The sequence below is a fragment of the Nicotiana tomentosiformis genome, chromosome 10, assembly GCF_000390325.3.
Source record: "Nicotiana tomentosiformis chromosome 10, ASM39032v3, whole genome shotgun sequence".
NCBI classification, from domain to species: domain Eukaryota; kingdom Viridiplantae; phylum Streptophyta; class Magnoliopsida; order Solanales; family Solanaceae; genus Nicotiana; species Nicotiana tomentosiformis.
In genome coordinates this window covers 61,282,018-61,299,712 of record NC_090821.1, presented here as the reverse complement: position 1 = coordinate 61,299,712, position 17,695 = coordinate 61,282,018, and the positions used below count along the sequence as shown (strand labels likewise).

The 17,695-nt window shown below is 38.8% G+C and overlaps 2 protein-coding genes across 7 annotated transcripts; one reads left to right on the top strand and one right to left on the bottom strand.

The window, feature by feature from the left end:
* Positions 1-4,956: 4,956 nt before the first annotated feature.
* On the top strand, positions 4,957-8,513 carry LOC104111115 (putative pentatricopeptide repeat-containing protein At1g69350, mitochondrial). The gene has a single exon (XM_009620726.4). The coding sequence runs from the start codon at positions 5,121-5,123 to the stop codon at positions 7,434-7,436; it is 2,316 nt and encodes a 771-aa protein (XP_009619021.2). The 5' UTR covers positions 4,957-5,120; the 3' UTR covers positions 7,437-8,513.
* Positions 8,514-10,812: 2,299 nt separating this feature from the next.
* LOC104111109 (uncharacterized) lies at positions 10,813-17,469 on the bottom strand. 6 transcript variants are annotated; one of them, XM_033659961.2, is made up of 6 exons: positions 16,908-17,469; positions 16,665-16,691; positions 15,911-16,110; positions 14,280-14,515; positions 13,363-14,164; positions 10,813-13,205 (listed from the first exon to the last, which is right to left on the bottom strand). In XM_033659961.2, the coding sequence occupies exons 3-6, from the start codon at positions 15,957-15,959 to the stop codon at positions 11,104-11,106; spliced, it is 3,189 nt and encodes a 1,062-aa protein (XP_033515852.1). In that variant the 5' UTR covers positions 15,960-16,110; positions 16,665-16,691; positions 16,908-17,469; the 3' UTR covers positions 10,813-11,103. The 6 variants fall into 6 exon arrangements, with proteins under 6 accessions (XP_033515852.1, XP_009619013.1, XP_009619016.1 ...); XM_009620718.4 differs by lacking the exon at positions 16,665-16,691; XM_009620721.4 differs by lacking the exon at positions 15,911-16,110 and having other exon boundaries at positions 16,908-17,468.
* Positions 17,470-17,695: the final 226 nt, after the last annotated feature.

Sequence of the window (17,695 nt, the reverse complement as noted above, 5' to 3'; positions counted from 1 at the left end):
CTGAGTTTTCCGATGGAAAACAACAATCCCCCTTCTCAAACACAATCCACAACACCGCTAACCATCTCCACCACCCCAATGCCACCAGAACTCGTGCCGAACCATGGTTGAAAATGGCACTCCAAGATCATACCCAGAACCTACAAATGATGGTAGGGTCTGTACAGATGGAAATAACCAAAATCCTAGGTACCTAGCTCGACTGGACACATAGCTCATCCACCAGGATCTAGCAAACTTTGGACACCGGCTATGGATGTCCACATTACTCCAAGCCCAGTACATGGGGAACTAACAACCCCTGTCTTTGGAGGAACTCAACACACTCATCGGCTAGCTTTTCTAGACCATTCCCTTCTTCCCCCTCATGAACCCGGAGACTCCCGTCACATCTCCATCTTTCTGACTCTGGCTACCAATAGTCCAAGTTCCTCATCCACAACCCCATCCACTCACACGCATCGATCTGCTGAGCAGGGGTACCTCCATGACATTGGACTACCTCAGAGAGTCCAATGTGGACCTGGAGAACATGCTAGAAAAACTAGGGATGCCAAAGACAAAGACCTTCCTCATACAGGAACCCCTGGAGATAGAGTTCAAAGAGCAGTCAGGAGAAATGCTTATTGTTCTGTACCTCAAAAAGCTCATAAGTTGCAAACTCGATCTCCGAGTGCACTCATTTCCAAACTCAAAAAACTCAGCAGTGACTCTGGTTCCTTTAGTGGGTATGTTGAAGCCAACCCCAGTGAGCAAGAGGAATGGAATCAAAAGGAAGGCTCCAACCTAAAAACCCATGTTAATGAATTTCATAATATGGCATGCTAGGGGGGAAATAGTGCTGAATTCCGTAGGCACTGTACATCTATGGTGAAGCTCTGTAACCTTGCCATGCTCGTCTTGCTGGAGACTAGAACGACAGACCACAAGCACCTCACTGTTAAGCTCAAGTTTGATGCTCAATTCCAATCCCCTACTGTTGGCCAGTCCGGTGGGATTGTGCTTATATGGAAAGATGATCTGGTTAAGCTAGAGGAAGTAGCCACTACTCTACAGGGGGTGCATGTCATGGTCAAGGTATTCCATTCATCCACTAAATGGCTTTTTCTGCTATATATGCTAGTAATTGTGTTAATAATAGAAATAAACTCTGGAACACACTAAAGGACATGGCTTCTGTCTAGGGGGTAGTTGGCTTGTTGGGGGAGAGGGGAGATTTCAATGAACTCCTAAAAGCCAGGGATAAGTTTGGGGGTAATAACTTGAGCACTAATAGAAGCAATAGATTCTGAAAATGCTTGAACAGTTGCAAATTAGTTGATCTAGGTTTTAAAGCTTCAAAATATACTTGGTCTAATAAAAGATACACTAACATGCAAGACCTAATCCTAGAAAGACTTGATAGGTGCTTTGTAACTGATGATTGGATAGAGGAGTTTCCTGAATCAACTGTTACCCATCTTTCTAGGACCCACTCTGATCATTGCCCTCTTCTTTTAAGTTTAATCCATCAAAGTCAAAGCAGGGCCACCTTTTAAGTTTGAATATATGTGGAGCAACCACCCTTACTTCCTTCCTCTTGTGAAAGATAGTTTTGCAACCAATATTGATATTCTGAAAGCTACCTCTGTTTTTACCAATAGGGTGGCTTATTGGAATAAGCATGTCTTTGGCAACATTTTTCATAGGAAAAGGCAGATCCTTGCTAAACTTTTTGGCATCCAGAAGTCCAATGCATACCCCTTTAGTACCTTCCTTCAGGAGCTTAAAGCCAAGCTCTAGCAAGATTTCTCTGTCATTCTTAGGAGTGAATGGGATTTCTGGAAGCTTAAATCCAAAATTAATTAGTTAAGTGAAGGAGATGACAACACTAAATTCTTCCGCATATCCACACTTAACAGAAGAAAGAGGATTAGGATCATGTCTTTAAAAGATAAGGTAGGGAACAGTATTCAGGATCACTATGACATTAAAGACTCAATCCTTAACTACTTCACTAAGATCTATACCACTGAACACCATAGCTCAATTCTGAACAAGATCTACATTACTGATAGCACTAATGTCCTGACTATCAGGGAGCAGAGCACCATTGACTCTACCCTTAGGCTCTCTGAGATCAAGTGTGTCATATTCTCTTTCAAGGCCATGAAGGCACATGGGCCTGATGGCCTTCACCATTTTTTCTATCAGAAGTACTGGCACATAGTTTATGGTAAGGTAATACAATTCTTCCACACTATCTTCTCCGATTGTATATTCCCTCCTGAAATAAACAAACCAACCTCTGCCTTATCCCAAAGTGCCCTAATGCCACAATGCTGAAAAACTTCAGGCCAATATGTTTGTACAACACCTTGTATAAGCTGATCACCAAGATCATTATCAATATAATCAAACCTCTGGTTCAGAACATCATTGACCCTACTCAAGCTAGTTTTTTAGCCAATAGAAGGGCTGCTGATAATGCCACTGTGGTCCAAGGGTACACTACCCACTTCCAAAACATAAAAGGTAAGAATGTCAATATGATCCTAAAAGTGAACTTAGAGAAGGCTTTTGATAGGTTATAATCGTCTTTCATTAGAAAATCCCTCATCTTCTTCAACTTTCCCACTAAACTAACCACCTTAATCATGTCTTGTCTCACTACAAACTCCATCTCCATCCTTGTCAATGGTACTCAAACTGAATACTTCAAGCCCAGTAGAGGCATTAGGCAGGGGGATCCCATGTCACCCTATTTGTTCATCATATGCATGGAAATGCTTTTCAGAAATATTGACAATATTGTAACTGATAAGGATTGGTTCCCTATCAGCATCAGTAGGGCCCCCTAGAAAATCTCCCACCTGGTCTTTGTTGATTATCTCACTATGTTTGCCAAAGCCAATAAGAGAAACTGTGAGACAATCTTATCCATCTTAGGTAATTTCAATGTTGTATCTGGGCAAAAAGTCAACCTTCAGAAATCTAAAGTGATCTTTTCTTCCAACTGCTAGGAAGAGTGTGCCACAACATGCAGTACCATTTTAGGTATCAAAGATGCCAGAGACTTTGGGAAATACCTAGGTTTCCCCATCTTCCACAGAAGGCCTAGGAATAGTGACTTCCAATTCATCCTAGATAACCTCAACAGTAGAATGGCAGGGTGGAAAACCAAGTTCCTGAACATGGCTGGTCGAACCACTCTGGCCAAATCTTGCCTTAGTAGCATTCCAAACCATGTAATGCAATACATCCAGTTACCTTTCCACATTACCAACCAGATTGACAAAATCCAAAGGAATTTTATTTGGGGTACAACTCCTACAAAAAAGAATCTATACATGGTCAAGTAGGCTACTGTCACCAAACCAAAAAATAGGGGAGGGTTGGGCCTCCAACAAGCCCATCTAAAGAACAAAACATGCCACACCAGTCTTTCTTGGAGACTCTACAATAACACTACCTCCATCTGGGCTAGGGTGCTTAAGGGAAAACACTGCAGTGGAGGAGGGAACGGGGCTAAGGCTAATACTAGGACCTGGAAATATATTCAGGAGGGCTGGAAGATATGCACTAGTTGCTCTATATGGGTGGTTCACAAAGGGGATAGGGTTAGATTCCTTACTGACACATGGCTTCCCAAAATGCAACCACTAGATAAAATCATTAATAGTCCATGGCACCACAGTGACATGAACACCAGGATAAATGAAGTGTACTATAATGGGGTTTGGGATTTCACCTTCATTCCTTACCCAATCCCCCATGACATCAACATCATTATCCAAAACACTTTTATCCCCACCTCCACCTCTGTTGAGGACAAACTAATCTGGAACCTTAGCCTGTTTAGTACCAAATCAGTCTACTCCTTCCTTGATGTACTAATGCACAATGACACTTCTCATGAAGACTATTACAGCTGGATTTGGAAACCAAAAACCCCCAATAAGATTACGTTCTTTATATGGCTCATGCAGCAGAACAGTCTGCCTACAAAGAACCACTTACACCACATAAGCCTGAGAATTAATCCTAACTACTACTTCTGTGATTCTGCCATAGAAGACATAAACCACATCTTCTTTGAATGTGCTAATGTCAAAGGGTTCTGGCAGCAATTGCTGTACCGGTGCAACCATAAGCCTAACCTTAGTGTCAATCCCTTTTCTATTCCAAACTGGGAAGGCACATGCCATAGGCTTCAAAATGTGGAATACAATGCTTGCATCAAATGAAAATAGCCATTGCCTTTTCTGCCTCTGGGCCATCTGGCTCACTAGGAACTCTAATATCTTTGAAAAGAAAAGAAATCACATTAATATGCACCAAACAATTGCAAAGGTTGTTGAATACCACCATGTCACAGCCACATCTAGGCATGTTATAATCACAACCACCTTATACCTGAAGTGGAAACCACCAGATAGGGGCTTCCATAAGTTGAACACTGATGGGGCTGCATGCCTTAACACAGGAAAAGGGGGGTATTGGGGGGTATTCAGAAACAATAGGGGTGACTGGGTTTTAGGCTTCATGGGGGGGCTCACAAACACTGATAGTCTTAGGGCAGAGCTTCAAGCCCTATGGATGGGGCGAAAAATAGCTCTCGATCAAGGCTTGTCACCTATTGTGATTGACACTGACTCTGAAGTGATGCTGAAAATGTTAAAGCATGGTAACTTAACTCACAACCCCATAATTTCTGAATGCAGGTATGTGATCGAGCAGCTGGTGAACCTAGTCATAGGCCATAGCTATAGGGAGCAGAACCAAGTGGCGGACCTCCTCGCAAAGGAAGGAGCTAAGAAGGAAGTTTTTACCAAGACCCAATTTTTGGCAGTTCCTCGGTGTTTGCAAATGATGCAGTGTAGACAAACATCTTAGGAACTGTTTTTGAAAGGAAAATTAATGTTTGTAATATATACACAATGGTACACGTTGATGACAATCAACAGGGACCTCATTCTCCCCTATAATGATGTAATTTTGTGAATGTTTATATATATAAGTATCCAGTTAACCAAAAAATTACTAGCTCGGCCGTGGCACATATATAAGCTCACATATGTTCCCTCCAAAACTCTAAACAAACATGAAAATCAGCAAACTTCAGGTAACAAAATTGAAGAATGATACAGTACATGCCACTGTTCAGAGCATGCTCAAACTCAAGATCATTAGCACAACTCCATGCACATCTCATTATCAATGGTCTCCACAAAGACCCACTTCCTTCCACAAAGCTTATAGAGTCATATGCCCAAATGGGTTCTCTTAAAACTTCGAGACTCGTCTTTTACACTTACCCAAATCCAGATCCTTTCATGTGGGGTGTCATAATTAAGTGTCATGTTTGGTATAACTGCTTTCAAGATTCCATTTTTCTTTATCATAACATGCTTTATCATAGTACTCAAACAAATAGCTTCATTTACCCTTCAGTCTTGAGGGCTATTTCTGCAATTGGTGATGTGGGTATTGGCCAAAAAGTTCATGGAAGGATTTTGAAATGTGGGTTTGAGTCTGATCCTATTGTTGAGACTGCATTACTGAGTATGTATGGTGAGCTTGGATGGACGGTTTGTGCGCGCAAAATGTTCGATGAAATGTCTGTGAGAGATGTTATTTCGTGGAGTTCGATTGTTTCGAGCTATGTAAGGAATGGGAAAGTTAGGGAAGGGTTGGAGGTATTTGGAAATTTGGTTAAGGAAGAGGTTGAGATTGATTCTGTGACTCTGCTTAGTGCTGTTGAGGCTTGTGGTGAGTTGGGTGTATGGAGACTTGGGAAGTCTGTTCATGGTTATATATTGAGGAAGGGTATTCAGGGTGATGGGTCTTTGACGAACTCGCTTGTTGCAATGTATGGAAAATGTGGCGATATGTGTAGTGCAGAATCACTTTTTGACAATGCTGTGGATAAAAGTACCTATACTTGGACAGCAACGATCTCCTGCTACAATCAAAACGGTAGCTATCAGGATGCGTTAGCTTTGTTTGTTAAGATGCATGAGTCTGATGTGGAATACAATGAAGTTACTCTTATGGCTGTTTTATGTTCTTGTGCTAGGTTAGGTTGGCTAAAGGAAGGGAAGTCGATACATGGATTTATACTTAGAAATGGTTTAGATTGTGACGATGATCTTCTAGGCTCAGCCTTGGTTGACTTGTATGCAAACTGTGGCAAGGTAAGCGATTGCCACAAGGTATTTGATACATCCCAAGACACACGTATTGTGTCGTGGAATATGCTCATATCAGGTTATGTACAGGAAGGATTGTCTGAGAATGCATTGACACTTTTTGTGGATATGTTAAGAAAAGGAATACTGCCTGACTCATATACTCTGGCAAGTGTTCTCTCAGCTTCTGGAGATATTGGGTTTTCTGAATTTGGGTGTCAAATTCATAGCCACGTTATTAGGACTGGCTTTTCAACTGAGGAGTTTGTCCAGAATTCCATGATTGACATGTACAGCAAATGTGGACTTGTGGATTGTGCATTCTTGATATTCAAGGACACACAAGAAAGAAGTGTTGTGACTTGGAATTCAGTGATGTGTGGACTTTCACGAAATGGTTTCTCTCGTGAAGCTATCAGTCTCTTTGATGAGATATACTCAAACTCGAGCAAAATGGATGAAGTGACTTTCTTGGCTGCAATTCAAGCATGCTCGACTATAGGTTGGCTGGAGAAGGGAAAATGGCTTCACCACAAGTTAATCATCTTCGGTGTGAGGCACGATATGTATGTCGATACTGCTCTGACGGACATGTATGCTAAATGTGGAGACCTCCTAATGGCTCGAAGAGTTTTCGACAATATGTCGGGAAGGAGCATAATATCTTGGAGTGCCATGATAGGTGGTTATGGAACGCATGGTCAAATCGATGCTGCCATCTCACTCTTTCATGAAATGGTAAATAGTGGAATAAAACCGAATGACATCATTTTAACAAATATTCTATCTGCTTGTAGTCATACTGGTTATCTGGATGAAGGGAAATATTTCTTCAACTTGATGATTAACTTAAACATTGAGCCCAAACCTGAACATTTTGCATGTCTAGTTGATCTTCTGAGTCGAGCTGGTGATATAGATAAAGCCTACGAAGTCATCACTTCGATGCCATTTCCTGCAGATGTTAGCATTTGGGGTGCCCTAGTAAATGGATGTAGAATTCACAAGAGAATGGATATTATTAAGATGATTCAACAAAGGCTTGAAAACATGCAAACAGATGATACTGGATACTATACCTTATTATCGAACATATATGCAGAAGGGGGAGAATGGAATGAAAGTAGGGTGGTGAGGTCAAAGATGCATAGTTTAGGTTTAAGAAAGGTTGATGGATATAGTATGATCGAAGTTGAGAAAAGAATACATATTGGTAAAGCAAATGATACATACTCATTCTCAAATAGGGAAATCTCCAGCTTATGATTTTCCATGGTTTTGGAATTAAAGAACTGATTAGCCTGGGAAGATGCAATATTCATACAGGCTCTGAACTGGAAGTGATTGTTGATCCGACAAAAGCTGGCTAAGAGGGATAGCTTTGTTTCGGTTCATCAGGAGACTATCTTCAACGGCTTCCTAAGGTTAAACTATGCCTGCTATGGAGCTCGCTACTATCGTTCTCTTTCTGTCAAGTAGCTATTCTTATGGATAGAGCAAAAACTTGATACAGGGCCGACTTTTCAACTCCAACCGTGGCATTCAGACAGCACTATGCTAAATGAGACTGCCCTGATGACAACTATGAAACTCTCAAGTCATATGAAGCCAAATCTGAAACTCTCTCATCATATGAAGCCAAATCTGAAACTCTCAAGTCATATGAAGCCAAATCAAGAAAGATGAGAAATGGAATGAAATGCATGTTTTACCCGACACTAAGATGCAAACAAAAATGGAGATCAAAGAGAAGAGTCCATAATCCACTTTCTGATGCGGCATGGAACCATGGTTTTCTACTTGAAACATTGATAAAACCTGACTAAACACAACCTTGCTGTGTCTTCTGACTAGTTGCTGCAAGTGTGAAGCCAATGCTAGCAATGCTGTTGCGGTAAACTTGCTGGTTGTCAGGTGATTTTATTCCATTAAGTGGTCAGCACAAATCTCTCTTATACCTAAAGCAGATTCTCCATATGGTAAAGAACTCAATTGTTACAAAGGTGGTGCCAAAGGCGGATGAAAGATTTAAATTTGATGGGTTCAACTTTTAGGTTCTTAGTACCGGATCTAGTACACTTTTGAAACTATGGGTTCAGAATTTAATAATTTTCGTATTTTAGTGATTTTTCACATATGTACACCCCTAGTAAAAAATTCAGGGTTCAGTTTAACCCATTGGTTATTACACTACATAAGCCTATGTCATTATTTCTGTATTTTACTCTTCCTGTGCTATTTGTCCTTGAGATTTTTAAGGCATTGGCTAAGACAATTTCAAATGGTGTACAATATCAGTTACATCAACGAAATTATGTGTAATAAACTCTCATTCTATACAAATTTCTAAGTTAGCACTTAATAATTTGCTTTCAAAATTGTCAGAGATCTGCCTAGCATGTTTTCTTTTTTTGGTTTCCCACCTGATGTCCGATACTCGCTTTGGGACTCGATTAATCTGGATTCGCACGGGGAAATCCCACTTCGGGGGGTAAACCGCCCCCTACCAAGCTTGTCGCTCAACTTGTGCCAGAAAGTGAATGGCTAATCTCAAATTCTCAATCAGCTCAATGTAGTAGACAGAAACTCATGCTCAAGTGAAAAAGGTTTATTATTGGTGTTACTGTTACTATTACTACTACTAGCCATACAATACTATTACCCTCTGTTGATTACCTCAAATCTGCTAGTTATTGTTGGGAAAAGAGACGATGAAAATCAAAACTTGAAACTCCTAGATATTGAATTGGTGTTATATCAGTAAGCTATTACACAATTCTCTTAAAAGTTGGAAAAAACCATCTAAAAATATCCAAATTCAATTTATAGGTGTGTTTGGTATGACGGAAATGTTATCCATGAAAATAAGGAAAATGACTTTTCTCACTTATGGACGGAAGTTATTTTTCTGGAGAACTACTTTGACATTAAAATTCATATTGCTTGTCCCAAGTAATACTTAAATATTATTATTTATATTTGTTACTCAAAATTTTATCAAAACTCTACGATTTGTGAAATTTTTTATTATTTTTTTTAAAATATATATTTTTTTCAAAAAGTATTTTCCACTAATGACCGAATAAGGAAAAACAAATTCCAAAAATATATTTTCCAAGTACAGACTTCCGTCATATCAAACACACACGTAATCTTTTGGATTCTTCTGATGATCCACACCTTTGGGCTTTGGACACAAACCAATTACGTATCAGCCACAGAGACAAAGAAGCGGAGAGCCTGCGCTATGTCCATTTATAAGTAGTTCATTACAAAAATTAGCTAATTCATAAAATATTACTAATATTAGCCAATTAGTTATTTGTAGCAAAAAAATATTAATTTTTTGCTTTCTTTTGAATGGGTGTTATTAGAATGGATTGGGTACATCTTAAGGAGCTTGAATCTCAGTTTTGGGATGATTTGGTGAAGTTTTGAGGTGGTTTGAATTGAAAATTTGAAGTAAAAACTGAACATGAAAAAAAATGATATGTGTATCACATATGTGGCATATTTGTATCAATTGTGTATCACATATGTATATCCAAGTATAATTGTGTGTGAGATACATGCGTGATACATGTTTGATACATGTGTCATGTGTCGTAGAAGAATTTTTTGAACTCGATTTAATTACGAATTTTGATACAAAACCAGTCCAAATCACCTCCAATCTTCCTCAAATTTTGTATATTGACTTATTTATATGTTTTCAATGAATTTCAACTATACCCATTGAAAAAGTTCCTTTTTTGCTTAGATTTTTGGAATATTGTATATTTTGTTTTGTATTTCATCACCTTATTTGCTACCTCATTCATGAAATTTCTTTTCCGTCTTGCACCTAATGTTGCTTATCACGCTTAAAAATATGAAAGGTGATTTTTGCATGTGGTTCTTTGAGAGAAAGAACCTTATTTATTTGGTTTTCCAATTTTTATATGTACTTGGCTAGTTTTGGTAAGTTTATTACTAATGGCTAGAGGTTGATAAGTTGAGACTTAATTGGGACATTTGTGTAAGTTTCCCACCAAACAATGGGCAAAACGTGGTAGTACATTGTCCAACCTAGTACTTTGTAGGCCCAAACAGGAAATCTATTTGAGACGAGACCACTGATGTCTCTATTATTTGTTGCCTAACAAAAAACAGGAAAGAAAATACAAACTCATTCAAATCCCACAAGTATAGTCTAGGGAGGGAAGTGTGTACGTCGACTTTACCCCTACCCTGCGGAGGTAGAGAGGTTTCCGAATGACTCTCGACTCGAGGATAAATAGAAAACAATCTAATATCAACAACAATGGCCAAAAAAAATGATAACTATATAAGAACCAGAAAAATAAATGAAAGAAAGCACTAGCACTAACAATAGCATCAAGCAGTGACCGCGACAAGATACTAGAAAACCAAAGCGGGAGATAGTAAATTAGAAAGAGATTAGTTAACATAAGGAACAAAATTACTTAGTGGTTAAATTGAGAATGATGTTATCCAAATCATTTCTCTATTAGAAAAGGAAAATAAAGAATCTATTCTCAAATATAATCTTCGGCCTCTTTACAGTAATAATAGCATTTCTCATGAGATCAAATGGCCAAATCTCATGAGAATTAGATGTTAAGATTGAGGAAAAAGCATGTGGAACCAAACAACACCACTGAATAGCATTAATACACAGCTAAAGAAATGCTGTATAAATACACAAGACATTATGCAGCAGCATCTCCTGAATACAAGGTCAGTGATCCAATGTAAGAAACATAATAATGGGGGCTCCAAATTATGGAGCAAACAAAGACATGTACAAAAACAATCCCCATATAGCTAAAAACTCACTCCTGAAACTCATAAACAAAGCTCCCTAAATCCGTTAAATGTCATCTCTATAAATGATGAATCGATAATATTACAACCTCATTTTTGCCTGTGTTTAAGTTAACAGGACAGCCGGAGGATTACCTGCAGGGCATCTTTGCCTCCGCGGGCGCCTAGGTGTTTTTCCCCACCCTGTTAGGTTTTTATCCTCCAAACTGGCTTCAATGTTATTAAGTTGGTGTATTAGTGGAGAGCTCGTTGTGGTGAACACCGTTGCAGGGGTGGTGACCACAACCGTTTTCCGCCTTCCCCTAGCACCTCCGTTTCTCGTCCCGTTCCTTCTAGTCAAACCGCAGTTCCAAGTATGGCCCGTTGCTCTCATCAACCCTCCGAATGTCTGAATGTCTTCGGTCACCTCATGCCTTGACAATGAAACTAGACCGGGAAGTATATCCCTTTGGAAATCCCTCCGCTGCCTTCCCCTCCTTGCTTGCCCTCTTCGGGGTCGGGTTGTTAATGAACTGGCCCCTCCATCTTCCACTGTTTGGACTTCAGGAACAAAAGGCTTTGGCATGTAATCTTCCTCCTTCGTTTCTGTTAGTCGCAATGTCATTTCCTCAAAGTAATCTATTTCCTTAGAACCACAACGTGCAACCATCATGCCATCAAGCTCGGCTGCACAAGAAGAGACCACATTGACAAACCATCGTAGGGATTCCAGAGGATCATCGGATGGATCATTGCATGTTTCCTTTACGGGGATGCATTGACTGGACGATGAGATGGCAACTATAGCTTCTGCTGCAGTCCTGAGAAATTCTTCCTCCGTGTGCTCAGGTTTATCGTCAGGCAGCTGCAAAGATGCTTCACATTGCTTGTCTTCTTCTCCAGGGAAATTGTCTTGTTCAATGTCCATAACTACAGGGACTTCCAAATCTATATCCAGAATAGTTTTCACATTAGCCTTATTGCTTTCAGCAGAAACTGGTTCTTCATCCTCAGTAATACATGAGTTCAAATCAAAGTGATTCTTGATGTTGGTAGTTCCCGTCTCCATAACTTTCTCAGTAACAATTGGTTCCACAGCAGAAGGTTTCTCGGGCTCAACCTCAGAAATGTCACAAGCTATGTTAATGTCAATGACCATACTCCTCCTTTGATGTCTGATACTCTCTCTCTTGGGAGAGGAACAAAGAGTAGCAGAAGTGGAAACAAGTGATGATGACTCATTTCTGGAAGCAGAGGGAATATCAAGGATTGGAACACCAAGAATTTTTCTTATATGCCGCGTCTCCCCCACTTCTTTTGCAGTCTTCATGTGGTGATCTTCAGAAGCTGATGGATCAATCGGTGTATGGCAAAGAGGGCTTGAGTAGGCCTGGACAAAGCCAGAATTTGTTGAAGTTTCACCTATCCTACTATCGATGCCCTCATTTTTACCATTTGCTTTAGCTTTAAGCCATGGCAAAACTGTTACCGGATCTTGAGGCTCTCTTTTTTCATCACCAAACTCAACACCTTGCCTAGGATATTCCTCACTGAGTGCACTCTTTGATAGTACATTTAAGTCGAAACCTTTTCCAGATGTCACAACATCCGTATTGTTAGAGCTAATGAGAAAATTCTCACATGCATTGTTAGAGCACTGAGACCTAAAATGGTCCCCCTTAATATGGTTCAAAGAGTCAAAAGCAACTGTAGGAAAGTGAATTGGTGAGTCTTTGGTCCCAGATGAGGATCCATGGTAAAAACCATTACGGATAGGATGCAACCTAGAATTGCTGTTCACGTGCCAATTGTCACCAATTTGGCTTTGAGATGACTGTGAACCCTTACCAGCTACTGCAGAAGAGTTGAAGAATGAGTTTGCATGCATTGAGGATAACCTCTGAGTAAAGCTACCATTTGACTTCTCCCACGGAGAGACGGAGTGTGGCCACAAACTGCTAAATTCGGAGGAACTCGGACATGGATATGGACTAGCCATCTTGGAAGTAACAAATGGTTCACCATGAGACTGCTCGCCATTTCTGTGAGAGATATCTAAACTATGACCTGCTCTATCTTTCCAAATGCCATCCTTACTATGGTGAATTGGATGAACTCCCGACAGTTGACAGGCTTTGTTAATCATTACTGTTGCTTGATGGGAAGCTACAGGTATCTTCTCTTGTTCAAGACCTCTCGGAAATGAAGCCGAGCTACCTTTGGTGTTACCTGCAAATTGAAGCAAACCTCTTATATATCATCACAGAAATCAAGAAACAAGGAACCTCTCTCTCTCTCAAAAGTAACTAACTCAAGGTAGGTACAAATGAACTCCGGAAGTTGCTAAACTCAAGTAAGATACAGAAGTTTTGAAAGGAATTGTTACCTGTTTCATATGCCGATGCCAACCACTCCCTCTCGTTGCTTCTACTGTCAACATATACGTTACTTAAAGAGTCATTCGGGCGTGCACAATTGGAATTCCAAGGCAAAGTCACAAACGGCGGATTTGACCTAGCAGAAGCATTTATGCTTCTAGTTTCTTTATGATTAGTACCATAACCAAGAAAAGCAACTGGACGGGTGGCTTCGTCAAGCTGTGCTGGTTCATTTAGATCAGCCAACCCAATAGAGCTTCTCAAACACGAATTGGATGCCGAAGCATCTTTTCCGCTATCACTCTTTGCACCACCACCAAGAAACAATTTTGCTCCACTCTCTCGGGCAACTATATAATTTCCATTAGCAGGATAACTGGGAAATGAAGATCCTACATTATCTCGCAACGGCTCATTTTCCTCTGTATCTATGTATTCATCAGCTGGAAGTTGAAGATCAAACAACTTTTTCCGGACCTTCGAGGGCCTAGTCTCCAAAACATCAGAGGTTTTTGAAGAATAACCGTTCTGCAATTGAACTCGACCAGACTGTACACCATTTACTTTTGAAGAACTAAAGGGAGAATTAACAATTTCAGTACCAGATGTAGATGGTCTAGTATAACTGGAATTTTCCAAGGAGAAGTTTGTTATGTGCCATTTCCGAGCATCTTCAGACGGTACTTGAGATCCTAGATGACTAGATGAACACGATGGCTCCATCGATGAGCGAAGTTTATGCATTCCCTTCCTTCTAATTTCGTCCATCATGTCCCTCTGAATTCTGTAAAGGCGATGAAGTTCCACCACCTACAACCAAACCTTTGCATAAGTATATTTTTGTATGCCGGTTGAAACAAAGCAAAAAAGGGCAATAAAATTTTCCAATTAAATTTTTTCTGAAAAGGCAAAAAGTCAAGATTACCTGATTCTTGAATATGGCCTCGTGTTCAAGCATCTTCTGCTTCAGAATGTCCTTATCATATCCTGGATATGCATCAGTTATAGTCCTTGACGTGAAACCATTACAATATTGACCGTTCGGTAAGGTCTTATCTCCATAAAATAGGGGCCAACTGCTGCTATTAGAGTCCTCATTAAGATCCCTCATAGAGTAATAGCTTGGTAAGTAGCCTTTACAGTGTACTTGTGTTCCCATTCCTGACAAGTTAGGAATCAAGAATTTAATTCAAAACAAGCAGTTTATTCTGAATAAACTTCAAAACTGTTCTAAAAGGATGATCACAAGAAAACAGAATTAAGATATTCAGTCTATCTATTTATGCACATATGATCCCAACACATAACAGCAAACACCAACGGCATTACAAACTCCAGTAGGCATTAAGTAAAGCACGTTAATATTGAGAGGGTAAACATATTATTATGTATCTTTTAGTATGTGACGGAGCTAGTTAAAATCAACCAAAAACTGGAAGCATAGATATGTATATTAGAGAGTAAAGGTTTTAGGATACCGCACGTTTAGCAAAGTGAAAGTTAAGTGAGAGTAGATGGGATTTTGGTATCTAAATGCAGATAATTCCAATATTCAAATTTAGTCGTCTAGGAGAATGAAAACATAACAGGAGCGAAAAGGAGGAGTGCTATGGGAGTGTGATATGATAAGAAGATACTAACAAAGTGAAAGTCAATTTCTATAGAATGGCTTCGGGAAAAAACATAAAACTATAGAATGGCTATGAACAAGTAGCACACAAAGATGATAAGGGAGGTATCCTAAGATGGTTTTGCTATATCCTACGTAGACTTAGCTAAAAACAAAAAAGCATCGATGTAGGCAACAATACTAGTAGCAATTATGTTCGTGTTTATGAGAATTCGATATTCTCTAATTTTAGAGAACCCTTACTTTGTCTCGAAAGACATACATTTTGCCAACTAGTGGATATGTTCATTGATGGGCCTACCCTAAACAAAAATAAAAATATCAGGGCACCTTGAAAAATTGATGAAGAGAAGATCAAACGCATAGATATTGTCCTGAAGAAGAATCTTTCAGTTATATTTTTCCACCATAAAGGGAAAAAGCAACTTTTCTGCTTCAAGTATATCTATCAAAAGCTAACTTCAATGACTTTCCCTTTACGTTAATCAGCAATTAATGCTTTGTCAGCATTCGCAAATGATTGATTGAATAGATTACAAATTAAAGATGCCGGGTCAGCACATGCAAGATTATCTCCAGGTGTAGAAGATTTTGCCTGCATTGTCTCAACCTGTGCACTTCTCTTTTATACCATTTCCTAAGCTTAACATGAGACAATTCTTGGACACTCGGTCATATAACTTTTGTCCACCAAGTAAAATGATCCCGAAGGGACCTATAAAAGTTATTCTTAGAAACCTGACCACATCAATTATAAAAAGACAAATTGCATCAAAGCAACCCGAGTATTACACACACTCTGCACGATTCTCATCAGCAACACGCGGAAAAACTCGAGAAGTTTTCACACTCTTTCAGAAACCAAGATATACGACTTGCATATACTTTTTCAATCACTCCTTTGTCAAATTTATGTGCACACGCACCCCATGAAAGCAGTACTCTAACCACTGAGTTAAGTAGGCCATTTATCATTTCCCAACAGAACCCATTGAAAACACGTCCTCAGTTCAGATTGCAGGCTGCAACTCGCCTGCATGAAGCCGGAATAGCTAGTAATCTCCGATCAGCCATACGGCGGTGAATTCGTTCCCGGGCATTTCAAGACTTAAAAACTAATTGCTCCCTATAGCACACAGAAACAAGGAATCACAATGTAGGGTCCAAGGATAGCAGAGGAAACAAACAAGATAACAGACTGCGACTAAGATTACAATTAATCTAGAAATTTGTCTCTAAGCGGCACTGAAATCCAAAACTCTCCAATTACCGTAATCTACTAATGAAGACAAGCAATCTTGTAATAGCAGATAAATGGGATTTTAATGTAATCCACTTTCACTATGAAGTTTCTACTTGTCACATTGGAAATTTAATTAAAGCTAGTGTAGTAGGAATCAAATTAACAAAAAAAAAAAGAGAGACTAATATAGGACCTTTTTTCTAATAAAGTCTCAATCTTTAACTCATGCAATTTAAACTCTTAACCCCAACTTTTCTTCTTCCTAAAAGTAATAGTTTGCCTACCTAATTCAGACAAATAATTGAATTTAAGAATATCATTGCAATAGATACCACTTTATAAGCAATTAAAGTTCCAATATTTTTCAATTAGAAGAGTAAATGAGGTAGCAATTATAAACACAAAAGCTAGAAAAGATCCAAAATAGATAAGCTCACCAGTAAAATCCAAGAACTTAATCAAATCTGCAATTAAAGAAATACAGTACATACCATAAGAAAAAATGTACAAACCCAATTAACCATATTGACAAAACTCATAAGTTTAGAATCCAAAACCATTAATTAAACTAAACAAAGCAAAATAGAAATATTCTGTTCTTGGGGGGGTCTTAAAAGTCAAATAAGAATAAATCTAAAAGCAAATAACTGTATATAATAATAATAAGAAGAAGAATTTACCTCAACCCCACATCTTGAAACCAACTCTTCTCAATACCCTTTACATGGATTGAACAATGAACATAAATTGAAGTTATTCACCAACTCAAGAATCGTGATAAATTGAGTGACCCAAAAAAAAGTGGAATTAACTCAAATAATGGGAAATAAATATTTAATAATAATTATGAAACAAGTAGACCATTGAATTAAAGAAGCTTCAGATCCTAATGAAACTGAAAAAAATATTGGAGATTTACATCTGATGGGGCCACACAAGTATTTTTTTTTTTCTTGGTTCTAATTCTCAGAAAAAGAGAAAAAGAAAGCTCTTTTTTTTAGAGAGAGAACAAGAAGAAGAGAGAGAAAGAGACAGAAGTTGTATAAGACTTCAAAGGCTGTGTACTATATTTTTGTTAGAAAGAAAGAGAGAGAGATCCCAGATAAGAAAATCTTGACACAAACAAACAGAGGCTGCTTTGCTTTGCTTCTAATAAGAACAGTGACATGAAATTTGTCAACATCCGGTCTCCTTTTTATTCCTCTCTGCTTTTTTTCCTTCACTTATACTACTCCTTTTCTCCTTCTATGATTTCCTTATTGCTTATTTAATTAATTTTTTCTGTGTTACTGAGGAAATGAAAAAGAAATGGGGGCATTTCTAGATTCTCTCCACCTTCCTTGTTTTTGGTACAGATATTAATGAAATAAATTTAATACCCCTTACCCCTCTCTTGTCGCCTTATTTTAAACTATATAAATATAAATTATAAACTTGTCTATTTAAGAGGCAGAAGGTTAGTAGATAT